Source organism: Cylas formicarius, unplaced genomic scaffold, assembly GCF_029955315.1.
Source record: "Cylas formicarius isolate icCylForm1 unplaced genomic scaffold, icCylForm1.1 PGA_scaffold_9__14_contigs__length_23061073, whole genome shotgun sequence".
In the NCBI taxonomy this organism is placed as follows: Eukaryota; Metazoa; Arthropoda; class Insecta; order Coleoptera; family Brentidae; genus Cylas; species Cylas formicarius.
This window is the reverse complement of record NW_026844365.1, coordinates 6068955-6093214: the sequence shown is the minus strand read 5'-3', so window position 1 is coordinate 6093214 and position 24260 is coordinate 6068955. Positions and strand designations below refer to the sequence as shown.

Here is a 24260-nt window from a genome sequence, read left to right as displayed (position 1 = left end):
CCCACCCCTGAAGACAATCCAATATTAGTAGATTATTTAAAGGAAAAGACTGTAATTGGAAGAAAAATCAACCAATGATAGAGCTTTCGAGAGGATTAACTTTTTACATTGGTCTTAGCAAGATATTAATATAAAAAGAAAAAAAATCATGTATTTAAATTGTCTGGTATATTGCATAACATTTTTCTGTGTATAAGTTTTTGGGTACATTTTTGAAAAACAACACGTCGACGTTTGTCAGAATTGACAAACGTCAGAATTCAAGAGGTAGTAAATATCTCCGGAAACATCCGATTGCGCCGAAACCCGTGGTAAAAGGACGCTTTCCGCATCGGTGTGTAATTGGGTATTTTATAGACCCTCTCTTATCAGAAATTAAATTTGAGAATATACAAAGAGATATGATGGTGTGTGTGTGGGTAGCGCCATATACAAATCTGATTACTCCATCTTATTTCTCATCCACGAAAACCCCCACATGCGACATTTTGTGCCTATATTTTTAAAATTTTGACGTAAAAATAAAATTGCATTTATAACCCTGTATCCTCATAAGTATAGACTTTAAGAACTAAACTTATATCTTGGTATTTTATGGTATTTTTACCATTAATTCTTAACCCATTTTGTAAACCATAGAAACCTGTACAGCTTTCCAATTTGGCTCGATAAATTATTTAACATGAAATTCTTTATTACTACAACCCAGATCATGAATATCCACAACGACGCTCTTCTCGTCGGACCTACTGGACCCCGCACCTTTCCCAAAGTCTTCCACCTGCAGCTCGATATCTATCAGGGATTCGCTTTGCCCGACTTCAATGTTTCGGAAATTCGGAGTGTTGTTTGGTACAGCGGCCGGTTCCTCGTCTCCTCTTTGCCTGATCGAGATCAGGCTCGATGGAATGTAGCGCACTACGCACGCTCTTTGCCACCAGTTATACCAAGTACGCGCGTGAAGTCTGATTACCGAATAAGCCCACAAGTAGTACCCCACCAGCACTATACCGATCATGAGTAGGAGGGACATCGACGTCCATCTAGCTGCAGGAACTGTAGAAAACTTTTGTTGGGAGTAATATTCGGACGAATAGAGGCAAACGTAAGTTATCACAATCGCTAACGGAGTGATCACGCTGCAAGTCGCGATATCACCCCTGACGCCGTGCCCTTGGTACCCCGAGGAGCTCCTCAGCCAGTGCCAAATCGAACAGCCCGAAGTGTATTTGATAGTTCTCTCCGTCGTATATATCTGATGGCAGAGTTCGCACGTCGAAGTGCCCGATTCGCTTAACCAAGTTTCGAGACACGAACGATGGACGAATGCCATAGTGCCCTGCGAACAATCCATGGCTCACAACAATTCGTTTGTGATACACTTTTCCGACACACAAACATGTTTTAGAGATAACTTGTTTCACCACTTAATAGATACTTTCGTATTTTTCCTAGAATATTAAAAACATATCGGTTAGCGAAATCTGTAAACTAACCAAAGAATCTTAACAGCGGTTCGATAGAACTAAAACTCCCCTTATAATAGTAGTAATAATTAATAAATAAATAAATAAATAATCGTTTATTGGCCACTTATAAATACAAAAACGTATTTTTGAAGTCGGGAAGAGTACAAACAAGATAAATAAATATATTATATATGAACAGTTAAACCAGTGTAACCAGAAAATAAAACTTTGCAAGGGGTGTTTTTTTTTAGATGTATAGAACTTTAAGTTGCAATAAAACAACGATAGATCATTCGATCAACATGAATTTTATTTATCCGAAAGATAATCTTGGGGCATTACATTTTAAATATTATTTAATATACTTTATCTACAACCATTTAATAATAGACGCATAATACTTCTGACAGTGAGAGTATTATGCTACGCATAATACAACAAGTGTAATTATATCATAAAAAAACAAGTGTAATTATATCATAAAACAACAAGTGTAATAAAATATTCTGGAATTCTTAATAATCCGGGCTTCAATTAATCGGCGCAGAATTCACACATTTCATTTATTATTTTTATGAAAATTTACTATAAAGTTACCCATATTAAAGTCATACACACGTTACCAATTCAATTCTATTATTCAAAAACAGTTCAAAAAATACAAACCAATATGACAATAATTAAAAAGAATTAGTAGGCCGTGCAGGCTAAATCTGACAGCGCGCAGCGGGTATCCATAGCGACAGCTTACCCGACGCGACGCTCATCGTGAATACAAACATTTTCTTTCATGAAATAATAATTGTAAAGTAAATAATATTCATATAGAGAAGCTTTAAAATTTCGCCTTGCAATTAAAACATAAGATTTAATAAAAATGGATTCTGAAAACGAAGTACTAACACCCCCGGAAATTCGAGCGGCAGCGGAAGCTGCGTCTCTGGATTTACTTCCCAAGAAATCAAGAAACAATTATGAAATTGCCTACAACAATTTCATGGATTGGCGATCAAGAAACAAGGCCACCTCCTTCTCTGAAGATACATTATTAGTGTATTTCAAAGAATTGGCTAAAAAGTATAAGTCGTCCTCCTTGTGGACGTTTTATTCCATGCTGAAAAGCACACTTTATATTAAACACAATGTCAAGATCGACCACTACGCGAAGCTACATGCTTTATTAAAAAGACAATCAGAAGGCTATCAACCCAAAAAATCTAAGGCATTTACCGGACAGGAAATAAATAAATTTATTTATGAAGCTCCTGATACAAAATATTTGGCTACAAAGGTAAGGAATGATAAGACGTTACATACCTACGGTATTTACCAAGAGGTGTTAATTTTTTAGATTGCATTAATTATGGGAGTGATGGGTGCATGCCGCTCAAATGAACTACATGCAATGAAAATACAACACGTTACATTTTATGAAGGTTGCACTAGAGTAATAGTTCCCGTTACGAAGACCAAGATCCCTAGGAATTTTACTATTACTGAGAAGTTCCATGATATTGTTAAAAAATATGCAAATCTGAGACTGCCAAATGCATCAGATTCTTTTTTTATGAATTTTCAAAATGGAAAATGCACAAAACAAGTTATCGGCATTAACAAGTTTGCCAAAATGGGCAGAGAAATTGCAAGTTTCTTACAAATCAAAAACCCAGAAAGATATACCGGGCACTGTCTACGACGATCTTCAGCCACATTGTATGTCGACGCAGGGGCAAGTATGACAGCTCTGAAGCGCCACGGAGGCTGGAAGTCGGCTTCTGTAGCTGAAGGCTATATTGCAGACTCGCAGAAGAACAAGACCGATGCAGCTACTAAAATATTAAGTCAAATCAACCCTAATTGTAATATTAATAACAGTACTTTTGTTTCTACCCCCTCACAATATCCAGGTATGTCTACTATTACGAGCGAATCTTCTCATAACACTTTTTCGATTAGTAAAGACACCACGGACATTAGTATTGGTACTACACCAACTACGATGAATTTCAATAACTGCCCTAATATAACAATCAATTTTATGAAATAGACAGAGTAATACATAATGATCCTATTAAGCGTCAATTTAAAAATAATTGTGTGCTGAAGTGTAAATGTTAATTAAATATTATTAAACTTATTAAATGTTCAATCCAGGACTTTCATTGAATTTATTCCTTATTACATCACAACTCATAACACATAAACATATAACATAAACAGCATACATAAACAGTAACCAGTGTTGATATTGAGTGAATGGTAGAATCTAAAAATGTATGATATTATGTTCCATTTCATATAAAGCAAGTTAACATCCACTTCCGGCCTAACCGGAAGTGCCACCATCTTGAGAATATTCTAGCTGAATTGCTCTGCCATCAGCATTAGCTTCCTACCGAATTTTCAGGTTTCTCCCATGTATAGTTTTTTTTCACAATAAAATGACAAATTTCAATTCCGGTGAGGTACCCTATATAAGTGGATGGTTGTAGATAAAGTATAGTATTTGACTCGAGTATTATGGACCATAATAAACTCAGATGATTATAACACTCGCCGCAAGCGGCTCGTTTTATAAATCATCCTCGTTTATTATGGCCTTCATAATACGCTCGTTAAATAATATACTATTTTCCAACATATGTGGTCGTATATCGGCAATAACACGGCGAATGTTGTCTTTCAAATGGTCAAGCGTTTGTGGCTTATCCGCATAGACCCACAGAAAGTAGTCTAGCGATGTTAAATCACAAGATCTTCGAGGCCAATTCACAGGTCCAAAACGTGAAATTAGGCGGTCACCAAACATGTCTTTCAATAAATTGATTGTGGCACGAGCTGTGTGACATGTTGCGCCGTCTTGTTGAAACCACATCCTCCATGAAAGAGTTAGTAATCCTAGCTGTACACCGATCACCATTGACTGTAACGTTCTGGCCAGAAGTACGGACCAATGATTCCACCAGCCCATAAAGCGCACCAAAAAGTCAGTTTTTCTGGATGTAACCGTGTTTCGACATACACTTGAGAATTAGCGTCGCTCCAAATGCGGCAGTTTTGTTTGTTGACGTAGCTATTCAACCAGAAGTGCGCTTCATCGCTAAATAAAATTCGCTTATGAAAATCGGGAACAACGGCAATCTCGTTTTGGGCCCATTCGACGAATCTACGCCTTACTTGATGATCGTTTGGCTTCAATTCTTGCACGAGTTGGATTTTGTAAGCACGTAAACCAAGATCCTTAAGTGGATGGACACAGATCCAAATCCTGTCCTCGATGGCGGATGGACTCATTCGGGTCTTCCTCAATGCCACGCTCTACAGCAGCAATAGCTTCTTCTGTACGCACCGTACGGCGTTTCTGGGGATGCGAGTTATCAATAAGAGTAAACGTGGTGCGAAAACGTTCCATGGTTAATCGAATTAACTGCTCTGATGGACGATTTTGTCGACGATAAAATGGACGTAGTGCGCGATACGTATTCCGCACAGAACCATTATTTTCGAAATAAAATTGCAGTATTTGCAAGCGTTGTTCAGGCGTGAGTCTATTCATGATGAATTGCCAAACCAAACTGAGAATAAATCACTTGACAGCTCTTAAATCGGTCGCCATCTTGAACTCTAATGCCAACTTAAAGTTCTATACATCGAAAAAAAACACCCATTATACACAGGTACACTCTAAGAATAATTAATTTATAAAATAAACTAGATCTACTGGACCGGATGTGTAACAAAAAAAATAAAAACAATGTTCTTCAAAAAACTTTTTGATATTGTTTAAATTTTTTAATGAAAAGTCGTTTAACATCAATATTTTTGGACTGAAAAAGAGTTTTTGCAAAAACATTACACAAATCTAGATTAAGTTTATTTTTTGTGTAGTACAGAACCTCGATCTTAATGTTATGATATTGTCAGCTGTTCGAGTCATGTAGCTATGATGGTCAGCATGAGTCGGAAAGGCAGACAAATTTGAGTGGATTCCAACTAAAGATTGGAGAACAAACATACATGGTAACGGCAGAACACCCCCCAGAACCCGAGTCGCAGACTTCTGCAATCTAAAGGCTCCATCGCGTTCCCCCACAATAGTAGCCCATATGATAAGACACTGTGAAACAATGCAAAATAAACTATCCAATTTACCGCACAATTAATCTATATCAGACTACATTTCCGGACTTCTTTAATAAGAACTCCGAGGTCCCCAATTCGGGAACGAATAGTGTTTAAAAAATTTTACTAATGTCTCATCACAGAACACCTAATAACCTGGTAAATTTAAACTGTAATATTATTATTACTGCATCTGCAGAATTTGCTGTAGAGATTTTTTCCGTTTTTTTTTGTTTTTCTCATGCATTTGTTATGACCATGCTTTAAAAATTCGTTATACTATTACTGAAATAAAAGTCGTTTACTATATTTATTATTATTTCTATCTCCGCCTTTACATCCCTTTTGATATCCTCATGGAAATCGACAAGCAATCAAACAATCTTAACATTGACTCAGATCTTTACCTTTCGCCAATAGGAATCAGTCCTCTGAGATAATGTTCATGCCCCTCCTTTAACTCCGCCCCCATCAAACAATATATAAGCCGGTACGGAGTAAAATGCGATGCAGTTTTAGTTAAGCACTGTATAATCTACCGGCTCGACTTAAAATTAATTTTTAATGGGTGTGTCAGAAAGTGTACCATACCACTTACCTCGGGAACTCCAAATAAAAATACTCGAAACAGGGCATAGATACTTTGCAGTGGCAAGGCGCTATCAGTTGTTCTTCTTTGTCGCTATCGTAGCAGATTCGGCATGTTACGGATGCTATCGACAATTTGGTAGCTAGCGTTTGAATGTCACTCTTTCCAACGCCCATATTTTCAATTTTTCATTAGCACATTTCGAATTTCGACGTTGAATGATTGACATACGTTAAAAATGTCAAATGCAAAGCTAAACAATTAGGTAGAAAATGTACATCACAGGATACAAGGATATCAATAATAAATCATATTTATATGCATTTTTTCAAGAAACTTCTAACGTTCGTTTCCAATCAACGAATAACATCAACAACCACAACCAAAAACTTATTTTTTTTACTTTATTTGTAGCAACATACATCTAAGCAGTTATTGCTATACAAGAGATTCATTACATAATTTCGCAAAAACAGAATGAAAAAAATAATAATATTTTATTATAGTCATAAATATTGTTATTATAATGTTGGCTATGACTCGCCTATCAAAAACAAAAAAGCAAATGTGTTACGAGACTGTCAATTTTTAATTATATTTTTATTACCTATTCATTTGTCCTTTCTATGTTTATTTCACTTTTAATTATTTTTCTATTATCATGGCAGTTTTTGAAAATTCTGAAAAATATGATATGTTGGTATATTTTATACAAGGCAACGAAAATGCCGAAGAAGTTTCGAAATTATAGTACCACAGAAAATAGAAACAAAAGGTTACATAAAAGCAACGCCGTCATGGTCTTGCAAAAAAAAAATCGACTGCCCAAAGAATTTTAAAAAAAAATAAAAATGTTAATATTCTTTTGATATAATTTCGTATTAGTTAATGTACTTCATGGACTATAATAAGTTAAAAATTTTGAAGTATTGAGTTCCTTGTAAGTTAATAATTTTTTACTGAATATTGTTTTGGTTAGGTTGGTTACGCCAGTGGATTCTACAGAAAAATCCTATAAGAACTTAAAATATAACGTAGATACCAGGGTGGTCCTAAAATCGGTAGTTTTGGATTTTACCCCCTAACTCAAAAACAAAGAGGGTCATGAGAATTTTGTTGACGGCATCTTCAATGTCACAAAAAAGTAGCACTCCATAAAAGTGCCCAAAATGTGATACCCGGTAAATTATTTCGGAAAATCGAAATTTTTCTATGAAAACTGGATTATTTTGGCATAATTCATTTTTCAGGTGTTTCATGTTAAATAATTCATATCCCGTTTGACAGTTCAATAAAATTTACTCATCATTGATTGTGATGTAAATTTTGATGCGGAGACTAATGCCGTTTTAATGAATTTGTTTGGTCAATTATTATTAGAACATGCAGAAAATTTAATGAAATGAAGCGTGATTTACAACACATGAACCAGCAAAAATTTTCCGGAATTTAGGAAAGCTCTGCAAACCATTTTACGAAACACATTTTAAGAACTATATAAACTAACAAAATATTAGGTGTGTAAAATGAAAGTTGCACCCAGAAAAATGAATTCAATTTTTACATGAGGTTAATTAAATTAAATTAAAAATAAAAAAAATAAAAATTAAATTAAATTTCCTTTTAAATCCAATTTCTTTTGTTTCATGGGGAATGTCAACAGATGCAAAGTTCAGTCCTACGATCGAAAATACCACCAAAGTAGTCCAGTTTTCAGAGACAGCATTTATTTCAGAAATCAAACGATTCTGGGTAAATGTACCTGATACATCATGCGAAAGGGAATTTGATTTGCTCTTAGCTTATAAGATAATATACTGGGAGTTCCATTTAAAAAAATGCGCTATTGACCATTTTTGAATCTGGTAGGCAAATCATTAGTTTTGACCAACCCTGTATAATGTAGAACTAATTTCGATATTAAGGAATTCTATTTGATACTTCGCTAGGTTATAAGAACATAAATATTTTCTGGAATATCGCTATGAAAATATATTATTAAAAAATAAATAAAGTATTATCAGATAAAATTTCAATGTTGACGCTACTTTTTCGAAGAAGCGGCAACGTTGCAATATACCGTTCGCCATAAGCGTAAACGTAAAGTTACCATCAACCGTGAAACACCCCGTATCAAAACCGCACATCCTAAAAATATATTTCTTTATATATGAAAGTATTTTATTTTATTTTTGAATTCTAAACTATTACTATACTACAAAATATTTCGATTTGTCAAATAAACTGAGGGTTTTCGAGGACCAAAAATTAGATGGTGTAATCAGTTTTGCGACAACTCTTAGATGTCACCACCTGCACCCACTTTTTTGCAAAAATACCATCATATTTTTTTGCACTCGTATATTCTCAAATGTAATTTCTGATATGACAGTGACTTTCTGATATTTCCTAATTATTAGAAGTTGAGGATGATAGGTTTTATTTAAATGGTACCCTAAATAAAGAACACTGTAGGTTAGAGTACAAAAAATTAGCGATGGAAGAAAGACAATCATGCAACATATTTTTTTTTTTTTGGGCATATTGTCAAGAAGTTAATGGTGGGCATATTTAATGCATTTTTAACACTTTGAAAATTGAATCTATGGTAATAAGAAATAGCTGTAATAAGATATAAGTATATATAAGTTAATTTTGACGCAGAATTCGAAAATGAATAAAAAAAGTGTTTTTGGTTCACCCTGTATATTTTATATTTACTGCAATAAATGCGTAAGAAATATTTATGATGGATAGATTCACTGTAAGTCTTACCGTTCCTGGCGTATTTTGAATTTTATGTCAAAATGAGGTTTTTAAGGTCTAAATATATATCTCGATTTTGGCGACTGAAAGCCTTTGTTATATGTTTAGGGTTAATGTTTTTATAGAACGAGATCTACTTTCGTGGTATGCATTGTTGATATTTAATGTGTGTGACCAAAAACTATCATGAAAAATTTGAATTAAAATTTGGCATGTGAAACGTTGGTGACTTTGTATAAAGTTTTTTATTTCTAAGAGAAGTAGTTTCCGAAATATTAGGAACGAAAAGGTTTTTCCGGAGCATAATATGAAGGGTAGTTAAATTAGAAAGAAATGACTCTTTTCAAGTTTTTTATTTAAGTTCTAAAAATATGTCGAGTTTTTAAATATGTACCGCCGTATTCAAAAATGTTTTCATATCTAGGGTATTCTAATTAAAATTGAAAATTTTTATCTTGTCAGAATCGAAAACTTTTCCTGGAGAAGGGACAATCGTTTCATACTTTTGCAAAATTAAGCCACACCCCTCCCTTAGGTGTTGGCACAAAAGTAGCAAGATCGTGTTCCAAAGGAGTCAGAGTCTTCGTATTGAGCGTCACTCTGAAGTTCCTAATGATCGCTGCGATGCCGACCTTGTCTTGCAGCATTCCAAATCTCAGTCCTGCAAGCAATATAGGTCATTAGCAATACATGCGCATTCCACATATTACGCAAAAGGAAAAGAATAGACTAGCCATCCTACACCCTTTTTCCAAGCAAATGAGAAAAATTTGATTATATTTTTTATCTTAACTCTTTCAAATATCCCCCGATTTTATTCCGGTTCTCGAGGACGTTATCTCAGAGAACGATGGCAAAGTTCAATGTAAACAAACTAAAGAAACAAGTCAGGGTCACAGGAAGAGCGTAAACAAGCTATACAATCAATTACAGACAGTTGCACCTTGCAGACAGGGCTAGAAGACACGAGGTTAGGAACTTGACATTGACAGGGGACTGGCAGGAAACTTTGCGAAGCAATTTTGCGGTAAGTTGATGTTAAGATCGGGCTTTGAAAGCAAAGGGAAGGCTACAGTCTAGCAAGCAGGAGACCCTAGAGTCAACAGGAAAAATTAAGTCGGAAGGGAAGTATGTCTCGGAATTCAGGTTAAAAATATTAAAAGGACTGCGAAGGGCGGGAGGCACAGAAAAGCCCGACATGCTAAGAGCGGCACCATCCAGAAAAATGAGAATGAGAATGAGAAAAATGAGGATAACTGGGTATGGGCGCAAACGTAGATCAGTTATGCAGCGTTTTTCATACCTACGATTTAAAAACGTTCGCACATGTCTCTTCTAGTTAACCGGGCCACATTATCCATCAAAAGACGTAATTCTTACAGTAGGAAACGAAAATGGCACTTAGCAGTTAGTTTTTTTTATTTTATTTACGACGCTCCAACATATAAATAGACTCAAAGGTTTGTCGATACACTTTTCATTAACAAATCAGCTAAAGTATTCTTAACTCGTATCAAAGTAGCGTGGTACTATGCCAGCGATTGATTATTAAATTATCAAATTTCCTCCCAATATTGGGAATATATAGAATCTACACACGACTGTTGTGAAGGTTTTGAAATTTCGATTTCGCCCTTTCCTGTCACTTTAAATTTAGATAGATAAATATAAACAAGATAGGTTCTCTACAATTTAGAAATAACAAAATACAGAAACTGATGGAATTGTTGTGTAGAACTTCTTAATGTTAACTGTTATTTACCAATGCACTGCCGAGGTCCTTCTCCAAAAGGCAAGAAAGCCATGGCGGGTCGCTTCGCTTTATTCTCCTCGGAAAACCGATCTGGGTCGTATTTTTCCGGGTCAGGGAAATACTCCTCCTCCTCGTAGAAGCCGGACATGGGAATCCAAACAGATACTCCCTTTTCAATTACCAGGTCCGTTCCGCGTACTCTATAGTCCGATTCCGCTTTCCTCACGAGAAAATTTGTCGCTTTGTGTCTTCTCATGCCTTCTACGCGCCAAAGAAATGGGATGAACAACCAAAAGCTCCAAAGTGATCTTACCATAGACAGCGTTTTCAAGATAAGTCATCTTTTGGATAGCGTCGTAGCTCATTTTTCCATCATGTTCTTCCAACACTCGGTTTATTTCCGATCTCAACGTGTCCTGAACATCTTGGTTCACGGCGAGTTCATACAACGTGAAAGTCGATACGGAAGAAGACGTTTCAAACCCACCAGCGTAAAAGACCAAGCTGTTGGCTATCACTTCAGTGAGTGTGAACGCGTCCTCGCAATTTTTCTGATACTTGCCGTCGTCGTCGCCTACACTGCCTTTAGAAATAGCTGGTATTTTTTTTGTAATATTGGTTGTCTTTAAATTAAAATAATAACGAATTGATCAAAGAAAGCTCCACAGGCTATCGTAATACTATTTACAAAACTTCTGGATTCGAATCAGTTGTTTGTGAATCGAACTTGCTTTTTTAGGTGGGAGACGTCTAACCAAACGTCAACACTAGTGAAACTATAACTCTTCTCAACTACAAAACACTGTGATGAATTTATCATCGTACCAACTTTCTGACCCTCAAAAACAGTTGTTGCAGAAGGTTCCAAATTGTCCTTGTCCCACGTATTATCCCATCCCATCCCTTCTTTACTATATATTAAAATCCAAGGATCTGGAACCAATCCTTCTCATCTTAATTGAAAAATGCTAGTCGGCAACATATATTTTTTAAAGGTCAAATTTTTGAACAAACGTCGGGAACAGCTATAGCAAAAAAAACATCGCGATCAGTTTCAGTCAAGCTCTGAAGAAGCCAACAGGACCATTGGCGAAACGTCGGCAAAAATCGACGCAGAAGGAATCCAGAAGTTTTGTAAAAACTATTACAGTAGCCTGTGGAAGTTACACGTTTTTTTATGAAACTTGTGTTTCCTGTCAATTAAAATTAAAAAAATCATTTATCTGCGAAAGCCCTCTACTCGCCTTGATTTTTCAGCTGGATCATCATTTGCAAAAAATCCTTTTTGACCACTCGATTTTTCTCTCGATACTGCACGTTCTCTTGGATGACGTCCCAGAAGAAATCTATCGCCTCCTTGTTGTTGAGCCTCAAACCGAACAGCGTGACGACGAAAGGGGGCAGTTTTGGCACAAACAGCCTCTTCATCGTAGTCCACACCGATCTCTCAAATAACTTATCTCCGTATTTCCTGAACTCAGAGTCGGAAACCCGCATGGTGTTGCAATCGATCCCGAAGGCGACTGTCCCGAGGATATCGCTCGTGAAACGGGCAAAGGCGTCCTTCATTTCAACCGGTTCGTTAGATTCGACGTAGGGAGTCAGCATTTCGATCAGTTCTGAAGATCGAACGGCGATCGTCTCAAACATTAGTTTCATTTTCCCTAAAACGATGATGATTTCACAAATACGAGTGACAAGACACATCGTGATTCCTCTTTTCTCTAAAATTCGTGTGTGTGGAAGTTCCTTTTAAAGAATAATATCTTTATTCCTTAAAAAACCGTAAAAGATAGGTTTGGAAATACGTATAATGATTTTGTAGATTATTGTAGTGCTAGTCAACAGAATTTAAAAACATGCATTTAAAAAAAAAGACTTTTCATTATTACTATATGTCCTTGAAAAGTGTATAAAATTATCACCAGCTATAGCCTGTAAAAATATTAAAAAGTATTAAGAGAAGTTTAAAAATATATATATTTTTTTAAATGGAAATTGTCCAAATTTTTATGTCGAATTCTAAAACATAATTCGAAATGTCCATGTTGCCGCTCATTTCGGGTAAATCCGGCACCATTGCAAAAGCGAAAATATTTTTAAATTTTATGGCCGTGCACCAAGTTTCACGGCAATATCTTTTTTGACTGACATAAGTCAACAGTAAAACTAAATCTTATCGTTCAAAAATAATGGATACCTGAAGTAAAAGCTGGCGTCAGCTTTTTCCGAAAACGCTTCCACCTTTCTCCCTTGACGTTAACGATATGGCCGGCGTGTTTTTCCACTTTCTCGTTACAGAACGCGCCCCGATCGTTGAAGTAATTGAAGTCCTGAATCAGAATCAGTTTCATCAACTCCAAATCTCGAACGACCAAAATGGGCTCGTAAAAATTATACATTCCCATATACTTAAGGTCTGAAAATAAAATTGGACTGAGGTGGTTTTCGCATGATGAAAATCCATTTATCACAATAAATAAGAACTGAAAGTTCAAATTTTCACACTATTTAGTGAGAAAGACAAATATTTTTTAACAATTATGAATCCACAACCGCCGAAATTATATTATTTGGTTAAATTACATAAACAAGATATGCCCATTAGACCAGTGTCTTATGTAACAGCTCCAGCAGTTAAATTCTCAACAAAATTAGTAAATATTTTATTTCCACACAGATTTTAAACCGAAATTTAAAATCAAAGATATCAAAATCGCTTCTTTAGCAACACTGCTGTCTTTTGGATGTACAAAACTTGATTCCCAGTATTGCTCCTATGGATGTGATAGATTTAGTAGACATCACCCTAACTCGGAAACAGGTTAACTCTTTGGTGAAACAAGATTTATTAGATTGCTTAACAGTATCTTTAGACCAAAATTATTTTGGATTTAATGGACAGATTTACATGTCTAAAGAAGGTTTGATTATGGGAAACCCACCTTGTCCTTTGTTAGCCGAGATTTTTATGGATAATTTGGAAAATATCATACTAGGACATCCTTTAAGTAAAAGTTTTCTATGGCGGTATAGATACGTGGATGATGTCCTTGCTTGCTTTGTTGGAACGGAAAACCAATTGAATTCTTTTTTAAATTACATTAAATCATTACGTAATCGTATAAAATTCACTATCGAGATTAAACAGGATAACTCAATTAATTTTTATTAATTAATTGCATTTCACTCTTTTATACACAGACTTCTTAATATGCCAGTCTCAACAGAAAATTACAACAAGGAACTTCTCAATTCTCGGCGGTCATTCCAGTCACCTAGTCTCAAATTTCAAATTGGCGCTCTTGGATATCTTCTACAATTATTCTCTCTACTTTCATGATCTCTCTTACTCTTTCGTTGGTGATACTATCGCGTCTATATATTCCAGCTGGTCTTCTCCAAAAGTCCATTTCGATGGTATTTAATTTTTTTTCTGTTGTTTTATTTAGTATATCCGTATAATAGGACATTTTTAAAGACGGTATTATATAATTGGTTATATTTAACATAAAACATAGTTTAAAGCTCCAATAATTTGTTTTCCTTTTATAAGCCTATTTTCTATCTCTCTCACAGTCCGTCCGCTATATCCGTCACTGTTCAAAAGTATGCATATTTTTCGCATGCCTCGATTTTGTTGCCGTTTTCTAGGTCTAGTTCCTGGTGTACTCCACCGATGTTACGATATTTTGTCTTCTTTAAGTTCACTGACAAAGAACTTAATATCACTAAACAAATTGCACTGAACAACGGCTACAATCCGTCCGTTATAGATAAAATTGTAAATAAAAAACAAATCCAGACAACAGTAAACAGTAAAAAAGTTTCAAAATATTTGTCAAAATGTGGTTTAAAAATAGCTTTCAGAACTAACAACACAATAGGAAAATTTTTAAAAAACATTAAAAAGGTATGTCCAAAATTTCAAAAATCAGGTGTCTACAGGTTGAAATGCGGGTCTTGTCCTAAAATTTATATTGTACAAACAGGTAGATCCATCAAGAAATGCATTAACGAACATAAAAAGCGTGTAAAAACAATAGATTCTAATTATTAAACACAGGAAAACACATTTCTGACGACAATTTTGATATTTTACATACAGCCACAAAAGTAGAAAATTAAATTTATCGGAAACCCTTGAGATTAACAAAATGAGACATTCAAATGTATTGCTTAACGATCAATTAGATTTAAATACCTCTCCTTTATTGAACTTAAATTCTCACAACGTTTGTAAATATTACATTTGATAAAGACACGGCGTTGTCGAAGCAATTGTGAAAATCTGAACTTTTAGTTCTTATTTATTTTAGTCTGAAAATAAATTTTTTAAATAATTTTTGAGAATTCCCGATAATAAAATATAGCGTCCGGGATTCCCAACTAAGTAAAAAAAACATTGCTTTGTAAACACGTCTTAAAGAAAGACCTTTTATAGTGTAATTGCTTGTATTGTATGCAGTTATTTCATGAGGTTAGTGAGCACTGTGGAGTTAAATTTCTTTTTAAAATGCTGCCTTTGGAAATTTAGAGGTAAAATTACACTCCTATTTATAAAACAACACTACTCTTGTTTTAAAGTAAAAACTGGTGATCCAGGTGATATTTGGAGTGTTTCTCAGCAACCAGAGTTATTTTCACATTCAAAACTTAACGACTTATGTTTATCCAGGGAAATTTACGAAATTTTCGCATCCAGACTTCGGAATATTAATTTACTCGGACAAGACGTTGAAATTCCATATTTCAAGGAAAGTGACAAAGATTTTTTAGGCTATTTTGAACAAAGTCTTCTATCTAATAAACTTGATACAGGCTACAATTCTACGGACTGGAGACTTTGCTCATCCAAGAGAAGCCTTAAAGCTGTTCTTTTGCACTATACCTGTTGCTGCTTCTGTGCAAATGAAAGAATGCTACGAAAATATGGAGAAAATCACAAACACAAAGACTTTAGTATGATGATTTGTGGTGACTTAAATATTGTGGAACTTCTGCTACGTCAGCAGTCAGGATATGCGAAGGACCCCGGTTTTTTTTGTCTAAGTGGGACAGTAGAAACAGACAGCAACATTGGGTGAAAAAGAACTGGCCAAAACGGGATCAAAAAATATTCTTTACGATAATCAAATTCATCACATCCACGAAAAATTCTCTTACCACTGATGGTGGATGACTGATGCAACAGTAAGTTAAAGCTTTCAATAATAATGCAGCATGTTGTAAGTAACTATGTGGAAAATTTGCAGCTCTCTCGGACACTAAATTTATGGAAGGAATTTTTGTAAGTGCTCTAATAATTCCATTAACGGAAGATCGAGACTTTATGAATGCCATGATCGAATCAAAGTGGGATTAGTAAAAAACTACTTTACATTTACCAATTTAGTGACTTGGTGCCGTAAGTAAGGAGGGAGGTGAGAAGTTCCACCAAGAAATAAAAGAAGAAGAACACAGATGTCAAGATCTTTTGAGACTTTGTTATTTAATTTCGATTTTTTAACTCGGTTTTTGTTTTTGTACTCATAAAAATAATATTTAAAACAGCCGACATTTTCATTTATTAATTATGTTGATAAAAAACCTTACGTGATAGAGGAAAATGCTCATCAGATTTCAATTTAGGAATTCTGTGTAATAATAATAATAATAATAATAATAATAAAAACAAGATATGCCTATCGATCGACGTTGCCATAATAAAAGAGAGGGAATCCGAAAAGATTATAAAATACAGAGACATTACCAACGAGAATTTTTAAAAAATCATTACCCGCAGACAATTTTCTATACATTGTATTTGTCGATTTGTTTATAGTAATAATTATTACTATTATTATAATCCTCCTACAACACCAGAAGATATGTAAAATAGGATTTATACGGAGGAACATCAAAGAAAGCATTTTTGGAACATTTATTGCGCCATAATCATAATTAATAGGTATTTAATGTTATTTACTTTTTCTGTGAATTAAAAACAAAACTGTTCATTTTCTAATATTAAGAGAGCCCTGTTTGTTAACAATATAACTAATATTATAGCAGTAGTCTTAGACAGAAAGAAGGGTGACTATCGGAAAAGTTAAAAGAAATAGCAAAGTATTTAAAACATGTATATGACATACTTTATAAAAGTTGTAGATTTTTGTAAGATCTTTCAGGTGTTGAAGGAAAATTGGAGTTTCATTTACAAAATTCAATTTTTATTGGCAGCCCTTTTTTGGGCGACCCTATATACTTTGAAATTATTTTAAATTGGGCATCTATATCGTTGGAATCATACGCACGAATAGTACGCTTACCTAATTTTTTCATTTCCCTGTATAAGTAGACGCCGAACTGAGCGGGACTTTTCCTCCTGAAAAACACATCCTTAAAATTGCCCAAAAGCCAGTGGGGTTCGAGCTGTTTTACGCCCCTTTTGGACCAATAAGAATGGGCCGTCCTGATCTTCAGATAGGCCGCGATAATCACAGCCGTTATCAAGTACAGAAATAAAATCATTGTGCTATTAACAAAGAACAACTAAATATGATTTTGTTGACAACTGATGAAGCGGACTTTGCCGTGTGGATCAAAATATATTTAGCCGAATGGGATAATAACAAAACGATTTATTAGGAGGTTATTAAAAAACACGACCCTCGGCACTGACGTCGTTGATGTGGCGACTGCGAAAGAGAGCAACGCAATGTAAAATTAATAGGAAAGAAAGAGTTTTATTCAGAATTCAAGTGTTTTAACGATTACACGATTCTACAAAAGAATTTTTGTTCTTTGTCCTAAAGTTTATTTTATGCGTTTTCAGTTAATTATGGACAAAACCGAAGAGAAAATACCTTCTTTTGATATAAAGTTTGCTTATGTGATGGTTATAATAATAATAATAATACACATCTTTGAATTTTTTTATGAATTTTACTTAACATTTTAATTACATTCGAAAATACTGCGGAAACAAAAAGATTCGAGAATATATAGAATTCTATAAGCCACCAAATAATCTGGCACTGTTTATGTCCCTCCTTTGGCTTCGCCCCCTCAAACAATATATAAGCAGGTACAAAAGGCAACAGGTGAAACGCCGGCAAGTTCGATTCAACAACAACCGACGAGGAGAGATCCAGAAGTTTTGTCAGTAGTATTACCTGTGGAAGTTTCTTTGAAAAAAAAATAATATCAGGTGTTTTGTACAAGCGTCGAAAAACTTAATGTCGTGTATTGTAAAAGTTGTTTAGAAAATAAACAATTTTTAAATAAAGCCGTGAATCAAATAGAATAGATATTTTAGGTTGGTATCTATTGTAGGAATCTGTATCCTTAGCTACAACTCAGTAGTAATAGTTAGTTTTGTTTAGCCTGTGAAACCTAGATGGCGAAAAGAGTTGAATATATGTCGGAAATGTGATGACAGGCCTTAACGTGCCCTGTGGAATATATTTAACAATTTTATTAATAATAGATCGCCCAAGTCCAGGAAAGTGGTGTATTATTCAAGATCCACGAACCTATAGTATCGAAGTTAGAAAAGGTCTATGACATTTGCAATAGCAAGAATCTGGACACAACCAAAAGGCCACGTCAATGACTGCTACTTTTGCATTTTGAATCCAAGTAAAAGACGTAAAGGTAAAACTGCAAAACCAATCTAATACCCCTATCTTGAATCTTCTTCTGCGCCAATAAAAGTAATTTTGATAAGGAGTTGTTACATGCACTAGAACAACCAAAACGCAATCTCATTACTTCAGAAGAATTTAACGACTGATAAGAGATTTAAATTTGCCAAAAAAAGAAAGCAGAGCTTTTAGAATCTCCCTTAAAACAACGGAATTTGCTTGATGATGTAAAAATAGCATAAATGCTATGTTCGAAGAAATTGACATACCCTGTGTTCGAATTATTTATTAACAGTTCTACAAAGCTGCTTTATTACAGAACAGAAATAAATTCCCATCTTTCCAAGTCGGCCACTCAGTACATTTAAAAGAAATTTATGAAATTGCTAAAATCTTGCTTGAATCCGTAAGCGGTATAAAGGGCAGCTGATTGGAGACTAAGATGGCGGGGTTTTTAATGTTAGGGGGTTAATGAAACAACTTGTTAAGAAATTGGATGAAACTTCAGAAGCTTTTGAGTACTTGAAAGTCTTCACCGAAGTTATCTGAAGCAAAGGCTAATGATGAAGTTTTTGTTGGTCTGCAAATTAAGACAGATTTTCGTTGATGAAAAATTTCCAACGCTGCTAAATCGTATTCAAAACGCAAGTTAAAACAGTTTTGAAGCAATAGTTTTTGAATGTACATAAATTTAAACAACATGGGAGACTGTTTTCATCAGTACATTATGGGCTTCGGACAATGTTATCAATACATTTGATTCGTACAATTGCAATGAAAACGGGAGATTATATTTGCGGTTTATTCAGAGAAACTACTTATGAACATAAAAGAAAAGCGTACACTTTTCAATTATTTATTTCGATAATAGAACTTATAAACATATTTATTTGGATGGTTTTATTTTATTTATTATATATTTATTAAATATATAACCTTTTGTCATTTTTTTCCATCTAATAACGACCTAAAATATCGAAATTTTATGTTTCAAAATCAAAGTCAAATTTTGTGTTGACCCCTATAGTTTTTAAATATATTTTCGTTTTTTTTTAAATCTACATTCTTAGAATATGAACAAACCCTGGCCTTTGGCATATTCTGAGAACATCATCAGGAGCAACTAATATTTACAGAACACTCAAATATATCTTTTTCAATATTCTATGCGTATTCTAGGAAAAAGTGTGGATAGTAAGAATTGATGAAATATAGAATATTCTATGCAAAACCATTTGGGGATTCTTAGAATATATACATATTCACATGAACATACATAGAATTTTCTCAGAATATTTAAATATTTTAATATGAGTCACCTATGCGACACACTACTTTGTTCCGAGTATACTTTGTCACACTATTTGGGGCCACCCTGTATTTACTTTTTTTATATAGGCTTTAATCTCTAAATATAAACTTTTCCCAAAGTCCTTTTTTAAGTTCTAGGGAACCAAAAGATCCAAGACTATATGCCAATCCCTCCTTTAGCTCCGCCCCCCGCAAACGATTTTTTAAGATCTTTCCATTTTTTACATTAAAAAAAAAACAGTATCCCTCGTCAAAACTCGACGTGCTTCCTACGATTTCCTCATGGTCAGCATAGTGTTGATCTCCCACACGATGCGCCTCAAATGATCTATCACTTCTTTCAACTGCTTGTTCTTCAGTATCACTTGCTCCATTACTTCTTTGCTCTCCTCGCAGGCCAGCCTGTACGTTTCCGAGTTTTTCTTCTCTTCGTGTTTCGGATCCAGTTCGTCGCGGAACGGAATCAAGCTCTCGATGTGGGTGTACTCCATACCTTGAATCTGGCAGTTTTCGTTACATTTCTCGTATATTAATCGCAGCCTCTTGAACAGGACGCGTATGGTGCGCAACAACTCCTGAACCTTCGCTTTCTTTTCATTACTGGCAGTTGACGATTGCGTCGTACCGCTGGGAGGCTAAAACATGAAACGTCATACACCTAATGACAAAAGAATGTAGTGGGGAGAGGACGGATATGGTGATTTTGTATTATGTTCTAGCAGAAAACAATGAAGGACAGTAAAACCTCTCTAAAGGAGGCCTAAGGAAGGGTATGGGCAATATATAAAAATATGTATGGTGGATTTTTGTTACTTTCACATACTCGTAAATGTACGTTGTAATAAAAAAAAATGAAATATATCATAAATATAACACTATATACAAATCTTCTGGAATCCTCCTAAGCGTCAAAAGATTCGATTTATCAACAAAAGATGCAGCAGGAATCCAAAAGATTTACAAAAAGTATTATGAGGAAGTTTCTTTGAAAAATCATGTTCCATTTTTGTTTGTGTATACTGATTTGAGCGCAGTGTTTTACTGGAGAGAATTAGACTGGTTCGTGTAAGTGTTGTCCTCTCACTAGGTTTGAAAAAATCAATTATAGCAGTTTTTAGTTACGTTCTTGTCTTGCAATTTTGTTAATAGAATTGGCATCTCAGATTGGCTCAATTTATATCATCTTCTATTGATAAGTTAATATCGATGGAGATAAATTCACCTATTGCGGATAAAACTAACAAAATCATCATTTTCCAGATAATGGATATGACTTTCGAAACAGTTTAATTGATGCATCCGTGAATTTTTCCATGCAGCATTTTTAATTATAAATAGCATTTGCAAAATTTTGAAATTGTTTATTTTAGATAACAGGACTTGGGCGGTAGAAAAAAAAGGTTGAATGTTTTTTAAGTTTTTATCAAAATATGGCAGCCGCCCAGCTGACGCACTGAAATTGCTGATATTTAGACACTCTATAATATATTTTGCTATACGGGGTGTTTGACCGTTGATGGTACCTTAGACGTTTACGGCGGTAATGCTCTATTTTTAACGCTGCGAAACTAATGATTTGCTTACCAGATGCAAAAATGATGAAAAGCACATTTTTTTTAATGGGACACCAACATTACCACATATTCTAAGAGCAAATTAAATTCCCTTTAGAATGATGTATCATGTCTCTATACCTAAATCGTTTGATTTCTGGCATAATTCATCTTGTAGGTGGCCATCTTTATTTTGAATTTATTTATTATGCATAGACAATGCGACCACATTACACCCAGAAGACGCGCATGAGAAAATTTTAAAGAATTAAGGAAAACTTTACAAACTATGTTTTGAAATTGAGGGTATTTGCATCATTACAAAAAAGTGTTACTTCAAACGAATAATGAGGAAGTCTTTATTGAACTGTCAAACGGAAAATAAATTATTTAACATAAGACGGATATTTAATGGTAATCTAAAGGACGAATTATGCCAAACTAATGAAGCGTTCATAGAAACTTGCTTTTATTTCAGAAACCAAAAGATCGTTCGACAGAAAATTTAATTTGCTCTTAGAATATGCGATAATATGAAATGTGTTCCATTGAAAAATATGCACTGTTCAGCATTTTTGTGTCTCGTAGTAGTAGTAGTAGTAGTAACTACCAAAACTAACCACATGTTTCATATGTTCAAGCAATTTTGAACTATGGTTATATAATTTGGTGTCCTAAGAACGAAGCGCATATAAATTCATAAACATTTACGGTTGAAAGCTTCTCTAAAAGGTAGTAGAACTTAGATCTGGAAGTAAATAACTAATGATCTACATCACGAGGTTGGATCACTATTTTTATGCAGTGCCTAAAAATCTTGAAAAAATTGAAACGTTTTTTTTTAATCCTCTTTCACCTATATATCGCTTCCTTCATGTGATCACTCATAATGTGTGATATAGAATCGCTCCATATATTATATGGTCAATGAGATAAATAAATAACATAACCTCACACATATTCCCAAAATAGAACATACCTGAATAGCTTTCAGTGTTTGAAACACTTCCTGCGTCCTACTAACAATATCCTGCACCGTCTCTTGTCCCAACCTGCATAAGGATGCCGTATTGAACTCTTTAGATTGCTGTTGTTGAGGCGTATGAGAAGGCGGAGTAGGTGTCACACCTGGGGTCTGGGATTGAGTCATCTCATGATGGTTGAGTCCTGGAGTAAATTCTGAAACTGTGACATGCTAGGAGTGCATATTCAAAGAGAATTATGGTATTTATTAGACGGATAAGAAAATAAGGTTAGGTTTTTTTTAATAATGGTCTATAAACATTTACCCACATTTGAAGCCAATGATTAGGGATATTCCGATACTAGTAAATACGAGCAGGTACTCGATACTTTTGATTCGATACCAAGTATTTATAGCATCGAATCAATCTTGCGATACTTACTCGGTATCGAAACAAATGTACTTGGTATCAACTCGAATCAGCCTCACCATTAAAAAAAAACCGAACGCATCTGATCTATGGGGACGCGGTGTCTCGCCCCAGCCAAGCCGACTTCACGCGACCGAGCACGAGCCAAAAACGAGAAAAACGTCCGCCCTTCATTTTTTTTCATTGTCAACCAACATAAATTGTCAAACATACAAGAGATTGCTTAAGAATAATTTTATTTATTGTAATCATCGGCTTATTATTCCAATGTTATCATGGAGTTTTTTGTTTAAAGTACGTGCTTAACGTGACGCAAACCTTTATTTTTTTCCTTCTTAATTTTGTTTTAATTGTTGTCCTTCCACGTTCATTGTTAGTTTCCTTAAAATAATAAAGTGCATGCAATGCAATAGAGTCAGTGATTCTAAGTTACTCTAATGCAATGAGTAGATAAAGAAATTTTGTTTGAATTTTTTTACATTATTGACTTTTCAATTTTGAATTAGTTATAAATTTAATACTAATTTGATGTGATCAAAGGATCAAAACTTTTGTTTTTCATAATGTCTGTCGGGAGAGAAATCATGAAGTATGAAAAAAAATCAAAATGTTCTTTCGTGAAACTAAAAAAGCATATTTAAAAGCATTTTTATGTTCTAATAATGAAAATATTCAATATAGCGCCCGGAAAAAAAATTTAAAAACTATTTTGCACAAAACTCAGTATTTTTACAAACCTATGGGCCTCTGCTGCATGGGCATTGGTGGGGTTTGGTGGGACACCATTTGGTTTCCTGACATTGGGGTTATAGAACCGCTTATGTTGCCACTGATTGGACTATTCATGCTGTATTGTTGGTTCATCTGACTGAGCATCGCGGAATTACTGTTCAGTGCAGGATTCATAGCCGCATTCAGTTGAGTATTGATGGGGCTCATGGCTCCGTTTAACGGATTATTAATCTGCCCCATTATGGGGGTACCCATCGGGCTGGCCATTTGATTGGGCATGGTGTTTTGCATTCCAGTTCCTCCTAAACTGTTTTGGATTGGCCCGGGACCGAAAGTACCACGCATTCCGCCCTGCCCCGGCATATTCAAGTTTTGCATGAAATGGTGCGGTGGGGCTGCCATATCTTTTTGCTAATAACGGTTTTACATAGACCTCAAATAAAACCCAAACAACAAAATCTACCTCCTCAAACATTTTCAGTGGGCACATTTACTCTGGACACTCGCCCATCACAGGATCAAACTGCTTGTGTAAAAATCCACAAAGCAATTTTTACATGTATTTTTAACAATTAAAAATACAATGCAATTTTTTCCAGAAAAATATGCTTATTGTGGTGGAATTTTCTTTTAAAAAGTAGTTTTTTAAAAGTTGATAAAGTTGTTTTTTTAGTGTTAAAGGGCGAAACTTCTTTTTTATCACGCATATAACTTGTCGGTATAAGTCGACTTGCAGCGCATTACTGTGAGCCTATCTTCACTCGAGTTTTAGGTTAAATATTGAAATACAGTTTTTTAAACAAATTGTTTGTTGGCTTGTTTTATAATAGTTCTTTCTCGATTAAATTTTGCAATACGTAGAATTTGTTACACAAATTCATCTGTAATTCTGTTTATAGCAAGTTCTACAGTTGCTTCCTGACCATTTTTTTCAATTAGATTT

At 34.6% G+C, this 24260-nt stretch overlaps 4 protein-coding genes across 6 annotated transcripts; 1 reads left to right on the top strand and 3 right to left on the bottom strand.

Moving 5' to 3' along the window:
- Window positions 1-673: 673 nt before the first annotated feature.
- LOC132707684 (E3 ubiquitin-protein ligase MARCHF3-like) lies at window positions 674-6356 on the bottom strand. The gene is made up of 2 exons (XM_060679607.1): window positions 6234-6356; window positions 674-1339 (listed from the first exon to the last, which is right to left on the bottom strand). Exons 1-2 carry the CDS (start codon window positions 6354-6356, stop codon window positions 674-676), a joined length of 789 nt encoding a protein of 262 aa, XP_060535590.1.
- LOC132707207 (uncharacterized) lies at window positions 1871-3516 on the top strand. Its single transcript, XM_060678954.1, has 2 exons — window positions 1871-2760; window positions 2821-3516. Exons 1-2 carry the CDS (start codon window positions 2347-2349, stop codon window positions 3514-3516), a joined length of 1110 nt encoding a protein of 369 aa, XP_060534937.1. The 5' UTR covers window positions 1871-2346.
- A 2928-nt stretch (window positions 6357-9284) lies between the features above and the next one.
- On the bottom strand, window positions 9285-17304 carry LOC132707358 (cytochrome P450 6a2-like). The gene is made up of 6 exons (XM_060679183.1): window positions 17011-17304; window positions 12900-13118; window positions 11940-12363; window positions 11013-11278; window positions 10709-10960; window positions 9285-9607 (listed from the first exon to the last, which is right to left on the bottom strand). Exons 1-6 carry the CDS (start codon window positions 17210-17212, stop codon window positions 9444-9446), a joined length of 1527 nt encoding a protein of 508 aa, XP_060535166.1. The 5' UTR covers window positions 17213-17304; the 3' UTR covers window positions 9285-9443.
- Window positions 17305-18106: 802 nt separating this feature from the next.
- On the bottom strand, window positions 18107-23772 carry LOC132707359 (mediator of RNA polymerase II transcription subunit 30-like). Of its 3 annotated transcripts, none has more exons than XM_060679184.1 (3): window positions 23323-23772; window positions 22171-22376; window positions 18107-20273 (listed from the first exon to the last, which is right to left on the bottom strand). In XM_060679184.1, the coding sequence occupies exons 1-3, from the start codon at window positions 23717-23719 to the stop codon at window positions 19908-19910; spliced, it is 969 nt and encodes a 322-aa protein (XP_060535167.1). In that variant the 5' UTR covers window positions 23720-23772; the 3' UTR covers window positions 18107-19907. The 3 variants fall into 3 exon arrangements, with proteins under 3 accessions (XP_060535167.1, XP_060535168.1, XP_060535169.1); XM_060679185.1 differs by having other exon boundaries at window positions 22171-22370; XM_060679186.1 differs by having other exon boundaries at window positions 22171-22358.
- Between the last annotated feature and the right edge of the window lie 488 nt (window positions 23773-24260).